Source organism: Tachypleus tridentatus, chromosome 3 (genome assembly GCF_004210375.1).
Source record: "Tachypleus tridentatus isolate NWPU-2018 chromosome 3, ASM421037v1, whole genome shotgun sequence".
NCBI lineage: Eukaryota > Metazoa > Arthropoda > Merostomata > Xiphosura > Limulidae > Tachypleus > Tachypleus tridentatus.
Window position 1 is genome coordinate 8,191,902 of NC_134827.1, and position 26,844 is coordinate 8,218,745.

Consider the following 26,844-nt stretch of genomic DNA (forward strand, 5'->3'; position numbering starts at 1 on the left):
TGATGCGTATATCCCCAATGGCCTTTGAGTTAAAGAGGAGTTGAGTTTGGTATAGTGTGGTGAAGATGTTTCCACCAAAATGTCTTCAGAGTGCAACATCTTTACTGACTAAGGGTAGCCAGCAAGCCCCGCTAATCTCTTTTGAATAAAAAAGGGGTGCAGCTGTCCTAAGGATTTCTCGGAAAAGGAATGGATAATTATAAATCGAGGTACAGAATTTGACTGTGATGTTGACTGTACAGCAGTCGTCCATGCATGGTGTTGTCCTATAAACTGTTTTTCAGTTTTTAATTTTTTTTATTTTTCATAAATGAGGTATCCATAATAAAGATGCTACATTTCAGTGCCCACTGATCCCACCCACCATGGAGCCCTACGATGGCAGGTACAACAATGCCAAACAATGGCACTGCAGTAACGACAGGGTGGCGAGTTAGAATTATTGCACCTTGCTTCAGCTGACGACGTCTTTCTTGATAAGCATCACACCAGATAGAAGTTCACTCCTTCCGACAAATATATTCAATGTCCTCTGTGAAATTCTAACGCCCAAGTAATTCATTGAAGGTGAACGGTTTACAATGTTCGAAATCTGTAACATTTCTGGTCAAATTGTTTATTTTTGCAATGGATAGACGTTAAACACAATTATGGCTTCCTTTGCGTATAGCACATTCACTCAAGCTGACTAATAACATTTTCTTCTTTGTTGTCTTGGAACATTACTTTTTTACAACTCACGCGACTTGCAAGAATTTTCACCAATATTCTCGGTCGCAGTACTGTCAGTTACTAAAACTATATACACATACATACATAGTACATTGTTGATACTCAACAATTTTCTACAAGTTTAGAGAACACGCGGGACTTGCGCAATACATAGTCAACAACATACGTTATATGCAAGAAAAAAACTATAGAGAAAGAAGTTTAGGTACCACAACGAACGTATAAGGATAAATCTGTTACGCAGTGTTGAAATAAAATGCTTAAAATATTTTAGCTCATTTTGTCTCAAATCAAAAGGCTCGTGTTTTGACATCTTCCCATCCTGTGAAATCCGCATTAGTTTTATTTGTTATTAAATACAAATCAACATGAGAGGTTTATTTTGAATTTCACGCAAAGCTATTCGAGGGCTATCTGTGCTAGTCGTCCCTAATTTAGCAGTGTAAGACTAGAGGGAAGGCAGCTACCGCCAACTCTTAGACTACTCTTTTACCAACGAATAGTGGAATTGATCGCATATTATAACGCCCCTATAAATGAAAGGGCGAACATGTCTGGTGTGACGGGGATTTGAACCCGCGACCCTCATATTACGAGTCGAGTGCCTTAACCACCTGGTTATACCGGACCCAACAGAACAGGCTGTCTGTGTTGTGCCCCCCGCGTTAATCGAAACCTGATTTATTTGAGTTATAATTCTTCAGACTCACTCGTAATCTGAGTCAGTCATTTAAAAGAATTGTAAGGGTTAAGCCCTCTTTTAGGCGAAGAGAATGAACTTCCAGTTAGAGGGAGATGCTTACAAAATGTTAGTTAAAAGATGAATATCAGAAACTGTACAGTAATTAATAGATGATATCACACTTAGCAGTGTGTGTTTTTAGAGTAAAGCCACATCGAGCTATCTGCTGTGTCCAGCTAAGGGAATCTAACCCCTTATTTTAGCATTGTAAAAGTACTTAAGAGACAAACCTAACATGATGAAATATTGTGTTGGATGAAGATACCAATGTAAATAAGTCATTGGTATGACGTCATGATCAGGGTCAGTAACTGGAAGAGACATCAAGTATATACATAAAAGGTGATCATTTGGCGGAAGCAGATTCCTTGGAAAATGAATCTTTATGTTTAGCAAGCCATCAGTCATAATATATCTATATAACATAACTTTTAGCGACAACAATAAAGCTGTTGACTACCTAGGTTGTTCCATCTAATATCTTCTCTCTTTATATTTGTCAACTTTAAGCCAGTCCTTATCATTCTCATACTTATGGAGTCTCCTTTTAAAGGTTATCTATTTCTGTAAAAAAATATAACTGTCTTAGGTGAAGATGATTTTTATTTTACCAGAATTTGCATTTTTGACCCCTAGTTCTACCATTTAGTACGAAACAAAATGCAAAAAATACATTATGCGTTATGCGCGGAGCTGGAAGAGATGTTTAACTTGATGTGAAAGGCAAAATGAATAGCGTGCCCTCTATTTTCTCTTGACGAAAGATATCATAAAATGAAGAAAAGGCTGAAATTCAGGAAATGTGAGTAGAGGTTAGGTTGAAAAGGTTAATTTCTTTTGTATGTATAGAAATATAGATTTTGTCTCCAGTTTGTTTCAAGTAAGCTTTCCTGAATGTTGAGATAATGTGAAACTTTGTGGCTGAATATAAACAATCGAACTATCTAGGTTAATTGCCTGTTGAAAACAAGATGTAGGTATTTAACATAGAAGAAATATGAACTGGAGTGTTACTGATATGAACTAAAATGGTTCCGAGTTGTGCTAAATAAAAGTACTTTGGTTCTGATAGAATTGATGGTTAGACGCCAGAGATGCTCCCATGTCAGAAACCGATCAATGGTGATCTGTATGAATCTGTTTACAGATGAAACCATGTAAAAAATCGATCGATAGTGACCTTTAGAGACCTGTTTACAGACGAAACCATGTAAAAAATCGATCGATAGTGACCTTTAGAGACCTGTTTACAGACGAATTGATCTAAGAAACTGATCAATGGTCATCTGTAGAGACTTTATTTACAGGTGATCCCATGTCAGAAACCGATCAATGGCGATCTGTAGAAACTTGTTTACATAGATGATCCCATGTCAGAAACCGGTTAATGGCGGTCTGTAGAGACTTGTTTACAGAAATTATCCCATCTTAGAAAGAACTGACATTAAATAATGTTTGGAAAAACATTTTTTCTTTCATTTTCTAGCCCAGCATACGAGTTCAGATATTGAACAAAATGTTTCTTAAACAGTGCTCTGTGGAACATAAAGGATAGATATGAAGTGTTATTTTTACACACCTCAAATTTTGAATACAAAATGGACAAATTCAGAGAAATGTAAGAAAAATCTACACTTTGCATGAAAATTATCACAAATTGTTCTCTAGCTTTCTGCGTTTAAATCGTAACTTTTATAGTATTGTCATTTATATATTAATAAAATTTCAGAAAATCCTTTGTCTCTCTTCGTCCAGCCCGTTTGACGAGTTGGTAAAACTGGGTATTACGGAAATCCCAATCGATGTTCTAACTGAGAGACTTGCGAGTATCTAAAGGTAGATCTGAAATGCTAGTTTTACACACCTCTGATTTCGAATCCGAATATGAAATAAGTTAATAGAAATTTGAAAAGAAATATTAAACTTGGCGCAGTGTTTAATATTATGGTCAGCTTTGGAGTCAAAATATTTTTTAAGTAATTAAAATTACGACGTTTCACAAGTAGGGCCCCCCGCTAGTACAGCGGTATGTCTCCGGATTTACAACGCTAAAATCAGGGGTTCGATTCCCCTCGGTGGGCTGAGCAGATAGCCCTTTGTGGCTTTGCTATATGAAAAACACACACACACTCAACAAGTAGGGGCGTGCCATCTTCAGGTAAATTATGATTAACCACAATGAAATATTCAAAGTGATTATACTATAATAGTCTAGTAGTAGTATTGCTAACAAAACTTTAGTTATGGTAACTAGAGAAACAAATCTCCATAAATAGTTGGTAAAAACAAGATAAAGTTATTATTAAGGTAACACCAACATCAAAAACTCAGTTGAAAATGATCAAACATTAAATTATCAAATTTATTATAAGAGCAAAATTTAGAAAATAATTTGATTTATGAGGTAGGCCTTATGTTTCATTAATGGCAGCTTTGCGCATTTTTCAGGTACTTAATATTTTTAATAAAACTGAAAGCTGTGTAAAACTTAAGTAAAGTGAGTTTGTAATTATCTCAGAAAACTTCTGTTAAAGATTTTCATCTGATAAACTGTATCAAGTTAACCCAGTAGCTAACACCTGAGATATTCCTCGTATAGGACTTAGCAGTATAAATTTTATTAAATCGGAGATTTCTTTAGCAATCGACTCATAAGCTGAAATTCTTTTACTTATTGTACCAGCTAAACGTGTCTTATCTATAGCACGGCATTACATTTCCTTGGTATTGAACAGTCTACTAAAAAGAGTTCATAATAATAAATAAAAATGTAACAGTTTCAGGAAAATTAGTAAATTATTTGATATTCGCTAACTTGTTTCCATTGATTCGTTAACAAGAGTGTAGCTGATAAAATCAAATTAATGTGTATTTGTATTTATCGCAAAGCTAGTGAGGCTATCTGCTGCCATTCCTAGTGTTTTAAACTACTGACTACAAGGAATAAATCCCGTCAACATCAATCTGCCGCCCACCGTCCATGCTAAGGGATTAATTTTTACTTGCACCCACAACTTAAAGTGCGGGGGACACTTTTTTTCGGGTATTGTATGGAATTGCTAGTTCCGAAATCCAGAGATCTTTTTCAGTATCAATCCATGGCCCAACTCTATTAATTGTGCCCCTTGATTATGATCCCATAGTTCAATGGTATCTTTTAAAGCTTTTTGCAGTAAAATAGTCACTTCTAAATACGCACTGAAAAATATTGCACATTTCATCAGCAAAAAATATTGCACATTTCATCAGCAAAAAATATTGCACATTTCATCAGCAAAAAATATTGCACATTTCATCAGCATTTAACTTGAGTAAAATAAAAGATAAGCTCTAATCCGACAAAATCTGCTACGTGCAACTCAAGATTTAGTTTTTCTCGGAGCCTTTCGGCCCTTATCAGATTATTAGCAGGGGCAATCACCTCGAAGAGTAATTACAATGTTTTTTTTTCCTGGGGGGGAGCACACGGATTCAACCACGTAGACAAAGTATTCCTATCTAAATATAGGTTTAACTCACTACAATCTATGTCTGAGACATTGATGTTTTTTCCCAGCGTACTTAATGTGTAATATGGAAAAAGAAATTGTTCTTTACCAGGAACCCCTTTACTCTGAATGATATTTCAAATCCAAAAATAAACTTGATTTGTAAAGCTACCAGCTTTGAATTCATAGCAAGATGTGGGCAGCACCAAACGTGGTCACGAGAGTGATTAATACATAAACAGATGGATAGAATAAAAGAGATTTGTAAGTGAATGGATTAAAGTTTACGAAATCTTTAGACGATAAATTTTAAACGTTACTTCTGCACATCTCGATATTGTAAAGGATCATTTAAAAACTATGTTCAGTTCATAGACTAGCATACGTTCATAATAAGCATAAGAAAGTGTTCTAAATGTTCTGAAAATTCCTTGTTTGTGTCATTTTTAACTTTTATTTTTTATTTTGAGTTATAACGTACTTCCTAAAAGTGGAGTATTTTTATATACAGAAATGTCATCAAATAAACAGTTAAACATGGAACATTTAAAAATGATGATTATTTATACTATAACTGTAAAAATACTTACAATTTATAATATGATACAATAATTTAACAGAATATTACTCAGATTACACCTGTCACTATTTGTTATTTATAAAACTACTATTGTTTGATGAATGTATATCTGATGTAGTACGTTGGGACTAAAAATAAAGAATCATCGACAGTGAATAAAATGAAACGAATTTGGTATCATATATAAAATAAAAGCAAAGAGATAAATACAAATCATTGTATTTTTATAATATAAAAATATAATCTGAAAAATATCCCGAATATCCGTACGTAATGAAAAGAGATTAGTAAAAATACATTTTCATAAAATAACGAAAAATTATAAAATAAATATTTTGTATTGATTATCTGGGGAATAGTTTCAGTTTCTATTACTGTATTCTGCAGTTTGAGAATATGCGGATGTCATAAACTAAATCTTTTGTAGCTTAGGATAATGAAATATCTTTTTTTCGTATAATAGAATGTAAGAGCACAAATTTTTATAATGAATTATAGGTTCTAGAAGAACAAGCTATCTCCACCCTTGAGCTATATTAATTTTGATCTTGGACTCTCACGTTTGGTCAAGAGAACTACTTTTTTGTAACTTCTTCGCTCGTTGTTACGTACAAGGATTTAGAGATGCTGGAAATTTTGGAGTCTTTTTCTGTTAATAGGACCAGTCGGATGAAATATGTGATGTGGAATCCCGGCAAGTTTTTATAACACTTGAAACTGGGTAGAGATATAAACAAAGCAAGTAACTTGCCAGATTTGCCCATCTTCTGGTTAAGTGAAGTCTTCTTTTAACCAGACTTCTTCTAGTCAGAAAAACTGAAAATACAGTGAAAAGTATTTAAGTTTAAGTTACATTTTAAACCACATTATTTTATTTTGTTTGAAATTAAGGAATTATGTTTCCATGTTTCGTGGTTTTACTTGTCGTTGAGTGCGACTTAATGTTTTCACCTTACATAAAATCAGGTTCTCTGGTACTGTGGTCTTGTAACTTGTCTGTTTGTTTTAAGTGAACATTAGAACGTCACAATCCGAACACGTGTAATATAATTCAGTCACAAGACTTTTACTTCTTAATATACCTTAGTTATGTTTCTGTACACGACACTTTCTCCCATCGTTATTACGTTTACGTTTTAGGATGTAATTTTTTAAATATAACGACTGTATCTTAGAATATGATAATGTTATTATTTAAAGTAATAATTACTGCTACTATTTGCTAACTTTGAAGAAAGTGTTAAGTACAACATCGCTACCTCTTCATATACCACGTGACTCGACCTGGATATGTGTTTAAGGCAGTCGACTCGTAACCCGAGGGTCGCGGGTCCGAATCCCCGTTACACCAAATATGCTCGATATTTGAGCCGTTATAGTATAGCGGTAAGTCCCACTATTCGTTGGTAAAAGAGTAGCTTAAGAGTTGACGGTGAGTGGTGATGACTAGCTGCCTTCCCTCTAGTCTTACACTGCTAAATTAGGAACGGCTAGCACAGATAGTCGTCATGTAGCTTTGCAAGAAATTCAAAAACAAACAAATTATATAAAATAAACTTTAATGTTTTTCATTGCTGACACTTCCTGCACGAAAACTGTTTTTATATACACTGCCACCTCTTGATATATACGTAATATATAGCGTTGCACTTCTTAATATCACAACTACGTCTTAATATATAAAACTTTTAGTATGTAACACAGCTGTTTTAAACTGTATAAAACTCTTGCATAACTACCACAAAATAACTACAAAAAATATTTTATAACATGCATGTAATTGTTTCCACGTACATTTACATGAATTTGGTTGAGTTAGAAAGATGACAGAAAATACAGCTAAATATTGATCCATTTAAAAATAGAATATTGAACACAGTTATGGAAGTAGTAAATAAAGCAGTAATATAATGTTTACATTTGTGGTTTCCAGAACAAAAGTACCACATAAGAGACGCGTAGAAACCGCGTTTTGACTGGAGAAAGTTACTTTGTGCAAGTTTAAGACGAAATTTCGTGTTTCAATAGGGCTTCTAGGGAAGTTATGAATATTATGTCCAGAACACTGAAAGTACACTTTAGCACAAAGTTGTACCAGCAAACTTATAATCGTTGAAAGTCACTGCCAAACCAAAAATTGAACTGTTCTTCAGACTTCGAACAGCAGAACTGAAGGAGAATTTTGTTTGAAATAAATCCAAACAATCAACGACATTTTATTTGGCAGATGTTGTGTAACATCTACATGTAGTATGGCCACGACAAGTGTAGACAGCACCTCGGATATCACTGAGAGCATACTGACGACGGACAACCTGCTTCCACAGAAACAAGACTTGTTGTATAGATATTTATATCTTATCAAGACTGTGAACAATATTTGTTAGTTTTTGTTTTTTGTTTAATTTCGCGCAAAGCTACACGAGGACTATCTGTGCTAACGTCCCTAATTTAGCAGTGTAATACTAGAGGAAAGGCAGCTAGTCATCACCACCTACAGCCAACTCTTTTACCAACGCATAGTGATATTGAACATCACGTTATAATGCCCCCACGGCTGATATGGTGAGCATGTTTGGTGTGACAAGGATTCGAACCCACGTCCCTCTGATTACGGGTCGAGCGCCCTAACCATCTGGCCATATCGGGTCGAAAGATATTTAGGGAAAATTAAGAGGCAGATTGACATTCTCTACCATAGTTTGACTTCCACTTTCTGCTATATGGATTTATTTGAAATATGAGGTCAACCGATAACCAAACAACTTGGATGAATTCTGAGAGTAATACAGAACATTTTAATTAATACTTCGTAATCTTATATATTTAAATGTATAGTAGAATGAAAACAAGAATTGCTACTTTATTCAGAGCATATACAAATACTAGGGCATTGCACAATGTATTCATTCGCGTTTCCTTTGCAGTTTTTGTAATTATGATAAACTGACTAATTAGTTACAATTACTCACTTTGAGGATCTCATATCTGTATCACCTGTGTATTTCTATTGTTATTTCTAAACTGTATATAGAACTTTTCCCATTTATTTAGAAAATTAATAAAATTATTATTATAGGAATCGCCTACTTTTTTTGGCTTTTGAAATATTTTGAAATATTTGAAATATTCTGAGAAATATTTGTATACTTCTCTCCGCCCTCCCCAGGGTGTCATTTGACAAACTGACATTTTTTTTTAGGCGATGACTTTCTCTCTATTTCCCTATTCACAAATTTGCGACAGATCTAAAATGTTTTATTTTCCACAGAAGTATTGTGTTTATAAGGGGAGATAAGTAAAAGCTTTTTACATTAATATAAATCTTTTGCCGAAACTTGATAAATAAATTACAGAGAAACTAAAAAAGGGAAATAAAAATATTTTAAATACATCGTTGTTAACCTGGTACTATAGTCAACTGTTATTTCATTTGTTACCAAAATTTATGGTTGATTCCAAAACGTCGAACATTTACTTAAAGTTGTCAAAACGGGTCAACTGGATCAAGAAGAAATACGAAAATAATTATATGACCATTACCAATACCATTTAACATCACAACTTATTTATATTAGGTGTACGTCTGCAGGAATGCCCTGCATGTCCAGGTGGTTGAGGCACTCGACTCGTAATTTGAGGGTCGCGGGTTCGAATCCCCGTTACATCAAATATGCTCGCTCTTTCAGCTGTGAGGGCGTTATAATGTAACGGTCAATCCTACTATTCGTTGGTAAAAGAGTAGCCCAAGAATTGGCGGTGGGTGGTGATAAGTAGCTGCTTTCCATCTAATCTTACACTGCTAAGTTAGGGCGGCTTGCGCAGATAGCTCTCGTGTAGCTTCGCGCGAGATTAAAAAACAAACAAACAAACTTCCGCAGGGTCTCCGTAAGTGTTCTTTTTCAAGAGCAAATAAAATTTAGAGTAACAAATATTTTTATTTTTTGCTTTTGAAGTTCATATGTTATACCGTATTATAGCTTATAGAGTGCATATTTCTTGTCGTGATTAATATCTTGCGCACGTTTTACTGCTACAGCAACAGTACAAATTTCAACGTTAAGCATCCCTTATGTGACATCATTTTAGTGTTTACTGACTGACTGAGTGACAGACAACACACTACTATATACTTGCCTAATTGGTTAAAGCAGATGATCTCTGCAGGGGGCTTTCAGTCCCCTTTTCTGAGAAATAATATTTCAGCTAAATTAACAATTATTGCTTTCTACCATATAAAAATAGGTAAAATAATGATAAATTAGTATTATTTTTAGGGAAAGAGATAATGTAGATCTGTTTTAGTTCTTAACTGAATTCAAATTACTAACATGATATTTTTAAATATTAATGTTCTCTTTTCAGGTTTTGTATATTTTACAGCTTTATTTTCCGTGGCTCAGCAGTACATCTGAAGACTTAGAACGCTAAAATCCAGGTTTCGATACCTGTAGTGAACTCAGCACAGATAGTCCATTGTATAGCTTTGTACATAATAAACAACCCATAAAATTACAGCTATTCCACTTCACTTTCAAAAACATTTTTGAAATAAAGTACTGTTCATAGGGAAAGAGCAATTCCCGAACGTCTTTGTTTCATTTGTTATTTTTGAACATAAAACTATTTTTTACACAGTTTAAAAGTTCCAGCATAAACTAAATTATGTTTCATATTGTCTTTTATTTGATATTTTGTTTCTTTGTCTGTAGAGTTTCCACGTTCAAACCTTTTTTTTATTACGACCAAGAAAACGCGTTCCAATTTTATCTCAGCATGAAACTCATAAACTCCAACATTATTTATAAAATACAATGCAACAACTGCCACGACTTCTATATTGGAGAAACAAGCAGAAAAATGGATATTAGAATCAAAGAATATAAAAAACACCTTCACTTCTTTTTAAACACTCCAAATCAAATAAACACAACATAACCATAGAAAACACCTAGATACTAAGTAGGGAAGCAAACATAAACAAACGCAAAATCAAAGCCCTGCTTATACAACAACTAAAACCAAAATTAAACCAGTATGAAGGTGTTTCTTTATACCCTTACTAATTAATAACCTAACATCTAACTGCACCGCCCTCTACAATCCCGTACCTGTTTATACTCTCGTCCCTAAGAAATGTGCCCGGCAACGGTCAGCTGCAAACTCTCTCTCTGTTAACCTGAATATGGCTTAGGAAAGTCGAAAGTTGTTCTCTGCTTAATTAGTAAAAGTGTTAATACCAAAACCAATCGTCCTAAGATACATTTTTATTTCAAATAGGTTTCTCGTCATCAAGAAACTCTAAGTTAAATAACTATTATTCTTATTTACCTATTGCTAGGTGTTATACAACCCTTGAGTGTGTGCCTTCATGAGCTATTGTATTTTTAGCACCAATTTCGATGTCAGGTTAACAGCCTAGCTTAGCTTTGTTAGCTGAAAAAAAAAAACTACGTCATTTATACCTGACCCCAGAATATTTCAGTTGGCAAATCATTTACACAAAAACGAAAGGGCGTAAAGCCAAAAACGTTACTTTTGTTTACAAAACAACTTTATTTTTATTATCCTGAAACTTCAATTCTTCATTTTTTGTGAAAATAAATAATAAAATAACATTAAAGTTGGAATGAAAATACTGCCACAAAGCTAGAGGTTAAGAAACCTTTGTGTTCATTTATTATTCATTGCTTATAATACTTTTTTGGCAGAATTATCTGATTTCTAGCTGTTCACTGTTTCTGAGAGCATAAAGTATTTCGAAATCTACCAAACAGCTGATGAGCTATTTTTGTCTCTCTTAGAAGAGACGGTATTACGTCAAAGGCTGCCCAAAATAAACAATTTCTGCAAGTATAACAGGGGAGCAGTTCACGATTTTTATCCAATAGACTAGAGTATGCGATGTAGTTTGGTCATCATTTTCAAAGCGCTTTAATGCCACCAAGTTCATATTTTGTCAAGTTGTCTAAGATCTAGCAAAAGTTAAAGACATTTAAGTTTGACTTATCAATTACATTTTGTTATATCCTAAAACAACAAGAACTTTAATTCTTTGTTGATATGTGTTGTTTTATAATTAAACCATAACTTTTCAGATTCTAGAAACTTAAGTTCTGACAAAGAAATTAAAAAATAATTACCCAACTGCAAGAAACTGAATTATTAGTTTTACTACAAGATGTCTACTGGACCAACAATATCTTCTATCCCAGTAAATCCTGTTAGGATTATGGTTGGAAAAGCAGTAACTAAAGTTGTCAAAAGATGCCAGTGTGCTAAAGAAGAGCAAAATCTTGGTAAGTGACTCTGTTTATTATTATTGTAATATACATGGTGAAAGCTGAGCTGATAGTTTAACGTCACTGAATCTGAAATTATGCGAAATCTCAGCTTTGAATTTAAGTAACGACATTTCTTAATAAGAGGAGATACTCAGTTTAGTTTAATACGTAACTACTAAATGTCAAGAGTAAAGAAATAAGCCCATAAAGCTATATTTATCACGGAGTTTCATTCTGTGTCGCAGGGATTGAGTAACACCTGCCTCTAGTAACACTTTCTATTTATGTTAAACATTACTCAGTCAGAGCGCAAGGCGAGAGAACTGGAAATACGCAAGAGTCTGTATTAAAATATGAAACACTAGGCTTATACAGTTCTCAATAAAAACAAACCCTATGACTGCCAAAACAGAAATAGGGATAATAGTTTATTACAAAAAGTGAATTATAAATCCCTTTATTTATACATATCTATATAAGTAGGGAAGAGTTATTTACATATTTAAGTTTTAAGAGAAGGTGAAATAATTGTATTTAATACATATAACACTAGCAAACAAATCAGTTTGGCATTAAAACACTGATTTTGGAATACGCTTTGTGTTGTTCTAGATTTAAGGGTTTAATAAACTTGTAGAAGCTTTGTTTTTGTGATTATTCACTCAAATGTTTGTTTTGTTTTTTAAATTTCGCGCAAAGCTACTCGAGGGCTATCTGCGCTAGCCGTCCCTAATTTAGCAGTTTAAGACTAGAGGGAAGGCAGATAGTCATCATCACCCACCGCCAACTCTTGGGCTACTCTTTTTACCAACGAATAGTGGGATTGACTGTAACATTATAACGCTCCCACAGCTGAAAGGGCGAGCACATTTGGTGTGACGATTCACTCAAGTAATCATATGGTTTGTGCAAAGGTTTGGTTTTTTTATATTTCGCGCCAAAGCTACACGAGGGCTATCTGCGCTAGCCGTCACACTCTAGTGTAAGACCAACGAATGGTGAGATTGATCATCATATTATATCGCCCTCATGGCTGAAAGGGCGAGCATGTTTGGAGTAACGGGGATTCGAATCCGCGACTCTTGGACTACGAGTCGAATGCCTTAACCACCTGGCCATGCCGAGCCTTGTGTAAAGGAACAAACATTTTACGTTTTACGCATTTGAATAAGACATATCTAAAATAAATTATTTTATGACTTTATAGGAATATGATGCTTAAAACGGAATATGGACAATTCTCACCAGGTTTTAAAATAGAAAAGGACAATGTCTCACCCAAATGTTTTTTTGTATAACCTACTTTTTTATTTACCCTTTTTTAAAAATAAATCTTGAAAGTTTGTTTGTCTGGAATTTCAGGCTTGTTTGTTTTAATATGAGAACTTAATTATCTCAAGAAAACTACTTTGAAAGAGTGTTGGTTTCCAAGTGAGAATCTAATTAGGTAGATAATTTGGTAATTATAACTTGTATTTTTCAAGATGAGGTATTGAACATTGTTGCCAAAAATTCGGCATTTTGTTGCGTAAAATTGGCGTTTCATTAGAAAGAAATGGTTATACTTCAACAAAACAGTTGTCAAACACATTTACCAGTCAAATACAAAAAACTTAAAAATTTCAAAATATTATTGGAAGATACAAAAGCCATACAAAACAAAAAATAAGACGATTCAATTCAAGTAAAGAAAAAACTTAGAACAATTATCCACAATTGAAACATAGTTGAAAAACTTCTTGAATATTTATAAAAATTAGGGAAGTTTTGGTGGTCGATTTCATTTCATTACCACATTCAAGTCTTATAATTATAATTTTTCCCAAAGTATGTATCTTATGGTTTATCAAAGTAATGTAAAATATTTGAGATACCAAGTTTTTGCAAAACTGTATTTATGAATAGGAATGTGTCATCAAAAGTTAGTTAGTTTTAAAGCGACGGTCTGTAACCATGAAGGTGAAACATTGTCCTGGATCCGAGAACAATATAATGGACATAAGTTTTTCTCGAATTAATTTGTATTCTTCTGGTTTCACAGAAATGAGAGAAAACGTGGGTTTTGTCTTTAAAATGTACCTTTATAAAAAAAAAATGGTTTCTTTTGCGAAAGTAACATCAACAACAAAATGGAATATCAGTGTTTAAACTGTTAAACATTCAGCTAGATGAAATTAACGTAAACAGTTACAACATCCTCCGGTAAACGTCGATTTGTTGGCAGACACCCTAATACCCCATGGCGACAATACCGTGAGCCAAGAGCTTTGACAGTGTGCCAAACGATGGCTTTTTATTAATTCTAACCACTACCCTTATGAGTAAAATCGATTATTCGGTCATCTAAGTTATATATATATATATATACATACTCTCAAAGTGACTTGTTTTTGAAAGTATTAATAATAACAACATAATCTTAATTAACAGACGAGTTAAGTCGTGATTCGTTACACGTAACTAAACTTTTGAAAAAATATAACAACTGCACTTAAAAATTTAAATATTGAAGATGATTTGTCTCTAAACATCAACATTTTAAAATGAAATCGCGAGGAAACTTAACAGCTACAAAATTATTCAAATATTAATGTAAAAGAAAACGATACAAAATACACACATCCGGTGAAGCCATTACCACATGCTTATGAGTCAGCTGAGTTGAGCATAATCCAAAAGGCCAGTTGCCAAAACTTTGTTTAATGGAAAAACTTCGGTTAATTAAAGTAACTACGCAGTTCATAGTCACCCAATTTAAAACAGATGAGTTATGACATTGAGTTTCTATTTTCGTTCCACATACGAACATTTTCAAATTTCGACAGTGAGTTGTTCATTTTTATCCTGCATGTTTTATAACGTTAATAAATTTTAAGTTTATATTAAATATTGGAGTAAAACACTGTGCTTCTAGATGTAATTGAAAATGATTTGAATATTTAATATAAACTTAAAATGATTTGAAATATATTTCATTACAATCTTTGCTTTATTTTCAATTGTTGCTTATTACGTAGATTTTGCTAGCAAGCAAGTGCTGGAGTACATCATCTAGTAAGTTAGAATGACATTGAAATGGTGTGAAATATTGATATAAGTTTATTATTTCTCTTCACAGCTTTCATATGTTTGATTAATGAACTTGGTTATATAATGTTTTTTGTAAACTGGCAACGTACAATACTGATTTTGTATTATATTTCCCAGTTAAGTGATAAGTTAGATTATTGTTGTGAGATTGTTTGCTGTGCTAGTTAATAAAGAAATGATGTCATAGTTTTGTCAAAACTATTACGCTTCTTATTAACTAAGTAAAAACAACACAAACTCTCGCACTCAAAATAAACATCGTTGATTTTTTCTAATTGTGTTAAAAATAACATCTGTTTACTTTTAACGTGTATTTGCCAGCATCCAGCTTCCCTAACAAAGACTGTCACTTGCCATATTAATTTTTATTGTTTTTTTTTTATTTTCTGGCAAAATATTTCTTTGTCTTAATAGTCACTTTCATATCAATTCCAGATCTTTCGGAATGTCAGCTTATGTCTATTCCAGACGCTGTTTACCATTTAATGAGAAATACAGTCATTCTCGCATGTGATCTCTCTTCCAACGTGCTGAGGAAGATTCCTCCTAAATTCGCCATCAAGTTCACATATATCACAGGTGAGATTACATTTTAATGCAAAGGAAGGAACTGTTGTACAAATTTAATTCGAAGTGGTGCTAAAACACCTGTTTGTCTATCTGTGCGTCTGTCTGGTAGCATGTTAGGCTAAAGTTATTGTGACACAATTTAATATTATAAACATTTTTACTTATTTCCAGAGCTCAATTTGGCAAACAACCGACTTAGCTCTCTTCCAGAGGAATTACGTGATCTCAGCGATCTGAAGCGATTAGATATTTCCCAAAATGACTATATGCTATTTCCCAAGGTGGTCTTCAAACTCCCAAATCTCATCTTTTTGAATGCACAGAAAAACCACCTCACAAGTAAGCAGAGGATAATATATTTTAAATATTATTAAGCATTCACTGTCACTATCATGTAACCGAGCTTTAACAGATAAATACGCACTTCTCAGGATACTTAATGGTTTGCAGAGAAATGCGAAGTATTGGATTTATTTATTACAGAAAATATTTTTCAGAGCTCTTTTCATTTATCAAGAAACTACTCTTGTTTGCTAAGCCGAGTGTTTTTTTTTTTATTGTAGCTAAATATTACTTCTACAATGCTATTTTACACACTTATTTGTTGTCTGAGAATCTGAACAATGGGTTATTAGTGTTATTCATATCACAAGAAGCTATTGTTAGTAAAGTCTTTTCTCTTTTTTTTTTAAACCAAGCTATTCCATTCTTCTGTTCTTACAAACAAGTCTCTTTCTAGGGTCCTTATTTCAGGGTCGTTGATCTACTATGAGCGTTTTTCATTCACGAATGCAAGGAATCGAAACCACTACCGTATCACATTGCTATAGGAGAAAGTTGAAGGGCTAAATCGCAAGAGGGGGCCTTTTATTAACAATCCAAACTACCACATTCTTCCACTATTCGACCCACATGCTTGGATGTATCAGAATAATACATTTCCCTATATTCAGAGCTTGAATTAAATAAGATTATAAAGTGTTTTTTTTTTATGAAAGTTATAATTTTACTGCGCCTGCTTGTATTAGAAGGAATAGAGAATAACTTGTATTATATAGTGTTTTAAACAACCAACTACGGTTTTACAGGCATCGACGTTGAGAAACTGAAAGGTGTTCGATCCTTACGAGAGGTAAACTTTGAAGATAATCCGCTGACAAATACATCTCGTGAGCAACTAAAATCAATGGAGTCTGTTGTGGTGACTGTCCATCTCAACTCTACCATGGACACTGATTCAGATGATGATATTATGGATTTAGAGAACATTCCGCCATCTGGTGGAATTAACAGGCAGTAATTTCTATCGCGTTCAAAAGAGAGGACGAAGTCGAAGATTGTAAATTAAGATTGTTTCTTTTTTAACAAATATTTTTATAATTATGTAATTTTTTCGTGTTATTATTTATTTAGAGTGCCACTGCATGGCAGTTTGTTACTGAGTGGGGAGGCAAGTCAAGCTTCCTGAATTTTATCCAAGTAACCCATGTAAAACTAGTCCACACATGCACGTACACAAATATATATATATTATATTTAATGACTCATTTTGAAAGAAATGTGAGAAATCATAAGATTTATGAATAAATCAAACATTTTTATAGACACTTTTTTGTTCAACCATAAACAAAAGCCATTAAAATTAAATGATTAGTGACATAATATAAATAATTTATGATAATATTTTTATGTTAATGATTTGAATTATGAACTATATTTTAATGCCAGCCTTAATGACATATGTCGATAATAAAGTAGTTCAATTAAATTTTGAACGTAACTCTGTAAAAAATGCCGTGATACGTGCACTTTGACCCACGAGTAACATAATGGATGGTGAGTTGTATGATGTGGTACAGTAGTTATAACTCTAACAAATCAATGTTTTGTATTATAAATTTTTTGTTGAGCATATGCGTTTTCTATGGTAAATAAGTAAAAGTTTTATGTACGCTATAATTTGCAAGTATCGTATTTTTCTATGATTATCTCTTTATTTCTCCGAAAGGGGACCGAAGGCTGTCTGGAGGGTTCACCTCTCTTAACCACTCGCACCACAATAACAGTAGTGTATTTTCTGTCTGTCAGTCAGTAGAAACTAAAATGACATCACATAAGGGACGCATAACATTGCAATTTGTACTGTTGTAACGTCAGTACAACGTATACATGACAAGAACCACCATAAATTGTGCACTCTGTACGCTACAACATAGTATGACACACGAATTTCAAAAACAAAGGATAAACATTTTGCTAATTTTAATTTTGGTTTTCTTTTCTCTTGAAACATTACATTTTCAAAAACACCGCAGAAGTACATATAGTTTTTGCTGTAGTATAAAATGACATATTATTTAATTTAAAAAAAAAAAGTGTTGTTTGAAGGATTTAATAGAAAATAACCTTGTTTGAGTTAAAAAGTATCAAACGTATAAATCAGTTCAAACTCAGTGGAATATTTTGATTACACATAAATATTCAATTTCTTTGCAACATCAATTGACAACATATTTATAGAATGTATTGTGCTGATAGTCCCATCGTTTACCAAAATGAAACAGGATAGATCTGTAAAGACCACATGGAAGAAAATAAAAAATGATATCAAAGGCGTATGCCAAAATTCTTTACTTCTTACGTATTATATTTGAACTGACCACGTATCAGAATAACAACGGTATAACACACAATCTTGTTTTGGGTTGCTCAGAAAAGTTTAATAGATTTATGCATCAGAAAATAACGTGATTCATGATCTCGCTACAATAATTGTTCATGAATATTGTATTGTGTTATACAAGTTCAGAGAATCATGTTGTTGTAAGTTCAACTGCTAGTACTGACTTACGGATTTTACAATATTTCTAAAATCAAAACTAATGAACGGTTCATGCTCAAAGTTACAAATTAAATAAACTAATTAAAGTGTTAGTTTTGGTGTTATGTAGGAATTGTAATTGACTTTCCATTTCGTAGAATTATTTGATGTTGAACCATTTGATAAATTTTGTATAAGAGAAATATTTCTCTTTATGACTATCGTAAATAAAATAAGAAATAAAAATGTTGTTGTTTCTTAACACTTTTGTATGATAGAAATTTTTGATTTATGAAAAGAAAAATAGCATCGGATTGTATAATTTTATTTAAGTTTATTCACATTTTTACCTGGGTTGTATGTATTAAACTTCGAAAACATCCCTTGTTATAAATATTTATAATACACATAAAACTCAGCACTTTAATAATATTTCCGATAAAAAAGTTGAAAAATATTTTCTTTTACGTCTACTTTCTTTAGTTTTAATTTTACTTTCTTTAACAAAGAAAGTAAATATGTTAACATTCTCATTATTAGGCGAAGAGAAAAAATGTTCTCCCCGCTGGAACAGTGGTAAGTCTAAGGATTTACAACGCTAAAATCAGGGGTTTGATTTCCCTCGGTGCACACAGTAGATAGCCCGATGTGGCTTTGCTATAAGAAAACACACACACATACACACACGCGAGGAAAAATACTTACTGATCGCAAAACAGTTCTACTAAACAGTAGAGAGCGAAGTAACCAATGAAAATACTATGGGTAATCATCAGTTAAAGTTGAAGGATAAGAAGGCCCTCGGTGAGTCAGAGGTAAGTTTATGGACTTATAACGCTAAAGCTGAACCTGATGTTCTTTAACTTGTGGTGAACAGAGTACATGTTATTTATTATATAGTTTCGCACTGAAACAGACAAAGAATAAAAATAAAGAAAAAATGCATTACTCAACGATCTATGTACCGAATGAAAAATTTGCTCGACTTGCAATCTGAGTGTCGCGGGTTCGAATCCCTGTCACACTAAACATGCTCGCCCTATCAGCCGTGGAGGTATAATAATGTGACAGTCAATCCCATTATTCGTTGGTTTAAGAACAGCCCAAGAGTTGGCGGTGTGTGGTTATGACTAGCTGCCTTCCCTCTAGTCTTACACTGCTAAATTAGGGACGGCTAGCGCAGATAGCCCTCGTGTTGCTTTGCGCGAAATTCAGGAAACGAACAAATTATTTATATGCAAATTTTTTTCTTTCTCTTCATACACATCACTAGGTAAGTCAACAACACAAGCTGATATGATTTTAGTAGACGTGTACATTGCGTGGACTAACACGAACCAATCGAGTCATTTTTCATATATAAAAGATTGTGTTGCGGTATCCATGGCATTTTAACTGTGTTATTCAAAACGTTGCTACCAAACGTGATCAGGCTAGAAATAGCTGTACTCTATAATTATTCCATTTAACCACATAAGGACGATCAGACGTCTCTTAAACTTCTTAACCTATTTCTTTACCATTTGTCTCACTTAATGAATAACTTAGGTAAAAGAGTATTGAAGAAAACTCCTCCTAAAAAACCCAAAAGCAACAAAAATGCATGGGACATAGAAAACGAAGATTTAGAGGTTCTGGGGTTAGAAGACCCCTGCTATGATAAGCTGCACGAGGCTGATGTGATTCCTGAGAAGGAAAGAAGGGGATGCTGGTATGACTTAACACGGGCTATTGGAGGTAAGGTCCTCTCCAAAACAGGACCTTTGTTATTAATATCAAGTGTTATTACACTATTTGTATTTCACTGTATTGTAAAATTAAGTCAGAGGTTTCTAAGTATTATTTTTTAGATATTATTGTTGTTATATATTTCTTGACATCAAACAAGAAATAATAAATTGGCTGAATATTTGAAATTATTCATATTATTATTAACGGTAAATAACTATATTTCTCTAGAATATTATGCTGAACTCAGTAACTTTCAAACTTATATATTTTACGCTTTTTCTAGATAGTTTGAAATCTCCTAAGTTTATATTTTTTAGTAACTAACAAAAGCTTTGCACTTCAAATAATTACTTTTCTTATTTGTACTCATAATAGTGAAATGATATAAAGATATTCTTATGTAATTAGTTGAAGTATATGGTTTCGTGAATACTGCTGCATACCATGTATTCCCGACATCAGCAGAAAAATAACCAACATTTGGCAAAAACTAGTAACAAAATATGACATTCCAGTTAATACAAATTTATTCAAAAACCAGGCACAAAACTGAGGTCTATACTATGTAAAAACTACACTGACAAACACCACACCAACATTATTTATAAAATACAATGTGATAACTGCCACGACTTCTATGTGAAGTAGTCTGTTTATTGAAATACATTACATGCTGTAAAATTAAATATTAAGAGCAGTTAACACTGTATAATCTATAGTTATTTACTGCGAACAACAACTCAAGTCGAGAACTTAACTTATCTATACAGCACAATAGGAAATTTCATATATATATAAAGTGAAAAGTGCGCATTGAATCGATTTTGTAAACAGGCTACAACCTGTAGAATCCAACGTTCGTGTTTCAACAGTTGATACTGACGTACTATAAATATATACAGTTTCTGAAGTGTAATAATATCCTCACAACATATTTTAAAATATTTTTAAAGACTCTCAAATTGCAAAACAGGCTCGTGTGAAGCTCGAGTCAGAGGAAATAAGTCCGTGATGCATGAATTATTTGAGATATAATTTACTGACTTATGTACAAACAGTTCAAAATAACGATCTGAAGTAGAAGGACGTAACGAAACAAAATGTGGAACATTCTAGAACCGACACAAACTTGGTCGCTGCTTTCCCATGTAAACAGTAGTTACGGATACTTAAATTTCTTTTAACAGTATGTTGTACTCGTTTTCTCTGAAATATATATTTGTTTCCTAGCAAACATCTTGATACTTAAAGCTCTTACAGCAATGTTTTCTCGTTACTGTCTTTAGCTCTCATTTTCCGCAATGTGTGTTTGGCATTACTCGTAATTGCAGCTATTGGTACAAATTACTTTTCTTTGGTTTCTCATAATAATCGTTGAAGGAAGTGGTGTAATGTATGAATTATTGAAATACAAAAGCTTCAATAAATCAGAATAAATCACAGGATATAAGATAATATGTGATTTTAAGAGGAAACATATAACCACCATTTACCAAGGAAAATAATTATGTACACACTTCTGAGCTAGCTAAGTAATCAATAGTAATTTATGACGTAGCCGAAGTAAATTTTCAATTAATAAAACATTGGGTACGCCATTCTTTTGCGAGACATAAAAGCCCTACTTTTAAAATTAAAAAGGTTTATCGTTATTTCATGTTTCCGGGATATAATTTATTTTGCGTTTCCTTATGTTATTGCAAACAGATTATTCAAAAAGTTCACTGTTTACAGGAGAGTTATTTCTTATTAAGTAGCTTCCGATTTACATGGTGAGTTATTAATATAATAGAAAATTCTTCTTTTGGTTCTAACCTCGTGAATTTAATATCTAAAAGCCAAAAGCATGATTTAAATTGTCTAAAACTGTTACCTAAAGCTTAATTATTCTTCAATACCAAATCGTGTTCTTGAGTTATATGAACGTTACAATGGGATACCATCATAAAAACACAAATAAAGTTGTCGCTTTAAAATATCTTAAAATACACAAAAGTTAATATGTTATGTGATAAATTAAACCATTTTTTTGGGGGGAGGGAGCGATACAATTTTTTGGAATTTGGAAGAGTAACCTCACTCTTATTTTCTAAGATAACATTCAGTGGGTGTGTTGAAATAATGGTTCACTTTTCAAAATCATCTGATGTATTTGTTTGTAGACTGATATTCGGCTGAAGCTAGTCGTTTCTAATTTTGAAGAAGTCATAAACTTGAAGGATGATATCTAGACAAAAGCATCTATCACCAGCTCTTGGAAACTCTAATGGAATAATAGCACGTGACTGTCACTCTTATAAAGTACACATGAACTCAAAATAAATAACCCGATTTGTTTTTCGGTGACAAGATGCGAACCATGAATCTTTGCCTTCATAGTATGATACAAAGATCATTAGGTCATGTACCACACCTACCTGATATATGGCCCTTCTTTGAAGGTGTTGTTCTTTGTGATATGATTATTAATCAGAACAAAGGGAAAACATTAAGAGCTTACCTGCCTTTGGTAAAGTTTAAGCTCAAATTCATGTAATTTGGTATACTTATTGAACTACACACATTTGTACAAAGTATACTAAATGAATAACTCTTCTATCTGGATGAAATTTCTAATAAAGCAGTTTGTAAATTTCAACTTCAAATTGTTGATATTTTAGAACTGCAGCAATGAAAATATTTTGTGATGATAACGTTCACTTTGGTTTATGTATAACAGGTTCTGCAAAGTCTCAAAATGATTTAGTTGCATGTATTAAATATGACACACATATTTATACACACACGTATATATATATATATATATACATATATTAATGACAATTAATACATTTTGATAAAGTTTATTTTTTTATTTCTCATGTGAAACTGGCTAATGAAGGTTAAGACTGAAAGACAGTGTATCCCCACCGCAATGTGGGTCTTAATTCTTCAGTTACCTCCAAAACCTAGAACACATTTTATAATCCCATATTATAGTTTGTATCTTGGGATATTTTCGATTAGTGCAGCGTTTTTTTGTTAAATTTATTTGGTTTCGACTTGTTACAACAAACTTATGTACATATAATATTAAAAATAATTATGGAAACAGTAAGAAAACTGATATAAAAGGCAAATTTAAAATATTCTGCACCAGAGTATTGTCACGTGTTCATGGTTTACAATGCAATCGATTGTCATACAACCAGTCAGAGTGTGCTTATTAAGGTGCGAACATGTCATGCCCAATAGTAGTAATGTGACCCATTCATGGTTCCTGAGTGGTCAAGAATACGATATGTAAACACGTACAGCAAGGCTCCATGTTTCAAAAGGAACTGCTTGCAATATTTTGAATAGGATACGTGTAACTGACATTATTTATAATAGATGTATAAATCCAAATTTAATATTAAACGTTTCAACGTATGTTCTTTACGAGGTAGAAGACAGTTGATTATGTACATATTTTACAAATTACCTTATTGAGAATATGGCCGTTAATGTTGTCTTGAGAGCAGTGAAATATATATAAGTAAGAAGAAGTTTTAACGAATGTATGACTGCTTGAAAACTGCTGTTGGGAAGAGGTAACAAAACATAGAAATAAACAAAATGCTACAATGGACATCGGACCTCAAACAATGGAACAGGCAAAATGAAGACGTGTGCTCTTATAGATACGAGTATATGTATGTATAAAAACATTAATGTGGAAAAAGAAATGAATAGTTTGCCGTCAGGAAGGATGAACACATAAATATTCATCTTGAGAATGGTTAAATAAAAAATTATAGCACTTGATGTAGATACAGAAGTAAAACAGAGAATTTGAAAAGTAAAATATAATTAAAGTTTTTATATTGTTGTCACAACAGATAATATTCTCGAGGACTCGCTTCTGTTACCTCAAGAAAGAAATTTATTTAAAAACAATATATTATCTTTTGTTTCGACACAAACTAGTTATAGTTTGATTAACGTGAACAGTTTGTTTTTTGAACTTAGCGCAAAGCTATACGAGATCTATCCGCTCTAGCCGTCCCTAATTTTGCAGTGTAAGACTAGAGGGAAGGCAGCTAGTCATCACCACCGACCGCCAACTCTTGGGCTACTCTTTTACCAACGAATAGTGGGATTGACCATCACATTATATCGCTCCCACGGCTGAAGGGGCGAGCATGTTTGGTGCGACGGGAACTCGAACCCGCGACCCTCAGATTACGAGTCGAACGCCTTAACCCACCTGGCCATGCCGTGCAACATGAACAGAGTAATAAGATACGAATATCCTATCTTTCGTCCCCAGCTGGCACAACAGTAAATCTATGAATTTATAACGTTAAATTCATGGGTTCGATTCCCCTCGGTGTTCACAGCAGATAGCCTGATGTGGCTTTTGCTATACGAAAAAAACACACACTCCTATCATTTTTTGTAAGTTTCAGTTATGAGGTTAATATTTTCAGAGACTAGAAAAAGCTCGAGAGTAAAGTCCGTGTCTATAGATTCATCGAGTGGTATAATTACTATAGGTACTAGTTATATAAGTTTATAGATGTCCAATCTTCCTTCTGCCGGCAAATCTTCATATTCAACTGATATTATGGCAAACTTCTATAATTGTTGAAAAAAACAAACACTAGAAGGAACACACAGTTTTAATGACTTTATAAATTTATGTTCATAAAAATAAGTACAAGATCAGAAGACCCCAAAAATCAATTTGAATCCAAAATCTCTCGTATATAGTCTGTTAAAAGCTAATAGTGATGGTAGTCGTAAGCCTATCACGCTATGGGCGGAAACATGATAATTGTAGAGTACTTGTTACACTAATTTATTATTTCCGTTTCTTCAGGTAACATCATTTTTCATGTAATGCACAATAATTTTTTTATAAAAAAAAGAAGGGTTTCATGAATAAAATGGTTATAAAAGTCTTTTTTTTCTTGAAAGAGAAATTATTATTAACTCTAGCTTATAGTATAACTTGATGCGAAAATGAAACTTTACTCATATGTATAACAGCGTGTTTTATTAATAACGTTCTAACATGATTTTGCACAACGAAATATTTTTGTATAAACATTATATGTGACGCAACACAGCGATACGATATCGTATCGTAAGGCCGCAATACGATTATATATTGATACATCGTCCGATATGATTTACATATATCTTCACAAAATTTGGTTTCAGTAAACATTAAGTGTTTTGTACAAAAGAAAAAAATCAGAATTTCTGATAAAACATTTTTGTCAAAAAAATTAATGATTCTGTAAAGAAGATAAATACTGAGTATTACTTGTTGTCTTCGTTTCTTTTATTAAAAACATTACATGAAAGTAACGTAACAAATTAATAGTAATAAAATAGATAGCCAGATATTAATTTTTCCTCAGTATTTCTCTTGCCAGCTGCCATTTAATTTATCAAACCTGAGAACTTGAAAAAGCAGACCCAAAATGGTTAAGCTAATATATAGTTGAATAATTACGTTTATCACACATTTTCTATTTCAATAAGCATGAATAAGTTAATAATTTAATTTTTTCCTTGTAAATAATAAACCCAAGGGAAGTTGTGGAAAGTTACATATGTTGTAATATTTTTCAAATACACGAATTGTTTACCTGAATGTCTTTTTACATATTCCTGCTACCAGGTGTCCTTCTTTTGCAGTCGTTTTCAGATATTCAAAAACAAGTCGCTAAACTGACAGAATTTTCTAGATAAAGTTTGTTAAAATTTTTAAAATTGTTTCAGATTCATGTTTAAAACATATCATTTGCGCGTTACTCCAATTTAAAAGAAAAATGATTAAGTTAGTAAAATTATACACGATATTGCTCTGTGTTGCATTCGCTTATTAAAAGCGAGTTGTTAAATACAGCTTTGTAACAGATTCTAACTTACGACATAGTTGTATTTTATGTACACAAACTTGGTATAGAAATTTAACTACGTTCTCGACCGAAGGTGGACAAAGGTTATTTTTCACCTGTGTACATGTGTGTGGTGTGTTTGGTTTGGTTTATTTTACATTTCGCGCAAAGCTATTCGAAGGCTATCTGCGCTAGCCGTCCCTAATTTAGCAGTGTAAGACTAGAGGAAAGGCAGCTAGTCATCACCACCCACCGCCAACTCTTGGACTACTCTTTTACCAACGAACAGTGGGATTGACCGTCCATTATAACGCCCTCATTCTTGAAAGAGTGAGCGTGTTTGGTGCGACGAGGAGTCAAACCAGCAACCCTCAGATTACGAATCGAGTGCCTTAACCATCTTGCCATGCCGGGCCTAATAGGATATTAAGCTGACTGAAAGACGAAAATTGTACAGGTTTTTTATTGAAAGGATCAAAATGTGTTCTTATAAAATGTGCTACAAAATGTGATATTTATGATAAAAAATAGAGGATTTGTTTTATTTGTTTCTTAATTTCGCGCAAAGCTACACGAGGACTATCTGCGCTACTCATCCCTAATTTAGCAGTGTAAGACTAGAGGGAAAACAGCTAGTCATCACCACCCACCACAAACTCTTGGGCTACTCTTTTACCAACGAATAGTGGAATTGACCGTAACATTATAACGCCCCTACGGCTGAAAGGACGAGCATGTTTGGTGTGACAGTGATTCGAACCTGCGACCCTCAGATTACGAGTCGAGTGCCTTAACCACCTGGCCATGCCGGGTAGCGTGTGTGTTTATTTGTGTATTTGTCAGCAAGATTTCTCAAAAACGGCTGAATGAATTTAGACGAAAGTTAGTATACATTTGTGTTGTAAATAAACTTAGAAGTGATTAGTTTATGGA

General features: G+C 33.1%; 2 protein-coding genes across 6 annotated transcripts in view; both read left to right on the forward strand.

Annotated features, from left to right (window-relative positions):
• The first annotated feature begins 11,326 nt into the window (after positions 1-11,326).
• On the forward strand, positions 11,327-18,553 carry LOC143246297 (leucine-rich repeat-containing protein 20-like). The gene is made up of 4 exons (XM_076492772.1): positions 11,327-11,841; positions 15,352-15,495; positions 15,658-15,825; positions 16,575-18,553. Exons 1-4 carry the CDS (start codon positions 11,724-11,726, stop codon positions 16,784-16,786), a joined length of 642 nt encoding a protein of 213 aa, XP_076348887.1. The 5' UTR covers positions 11,327-11,723; the 3' UTR covers positions 16,787-18,553.
• Positions 18,554-19,761: 1,208 nt separating this feature from the next.
• LOC143246295 (polycystin-2-like protein 1) overlaps positions 19,762-26,844 on the forward strand; it is a 66,143-nt gene continuing 59,060 nt past the window's right edge. For all 5 annotated transcript variants that reach the window (XM_076492764.1, XM_076492765.1, XM_076492766.1 and 2 more), the window contains exon 1: positions 19,762-20,044. In XM_076492764.1, coding sequence (XP_076348879.1) covers positions 19,843-20,044 — 202 coding nt within the window. In that variant the 5' untranslated portion in view covers positions 19,762-19,842. The remainder of the gene's footprint in view (positions 20,045-26,844) is intronic.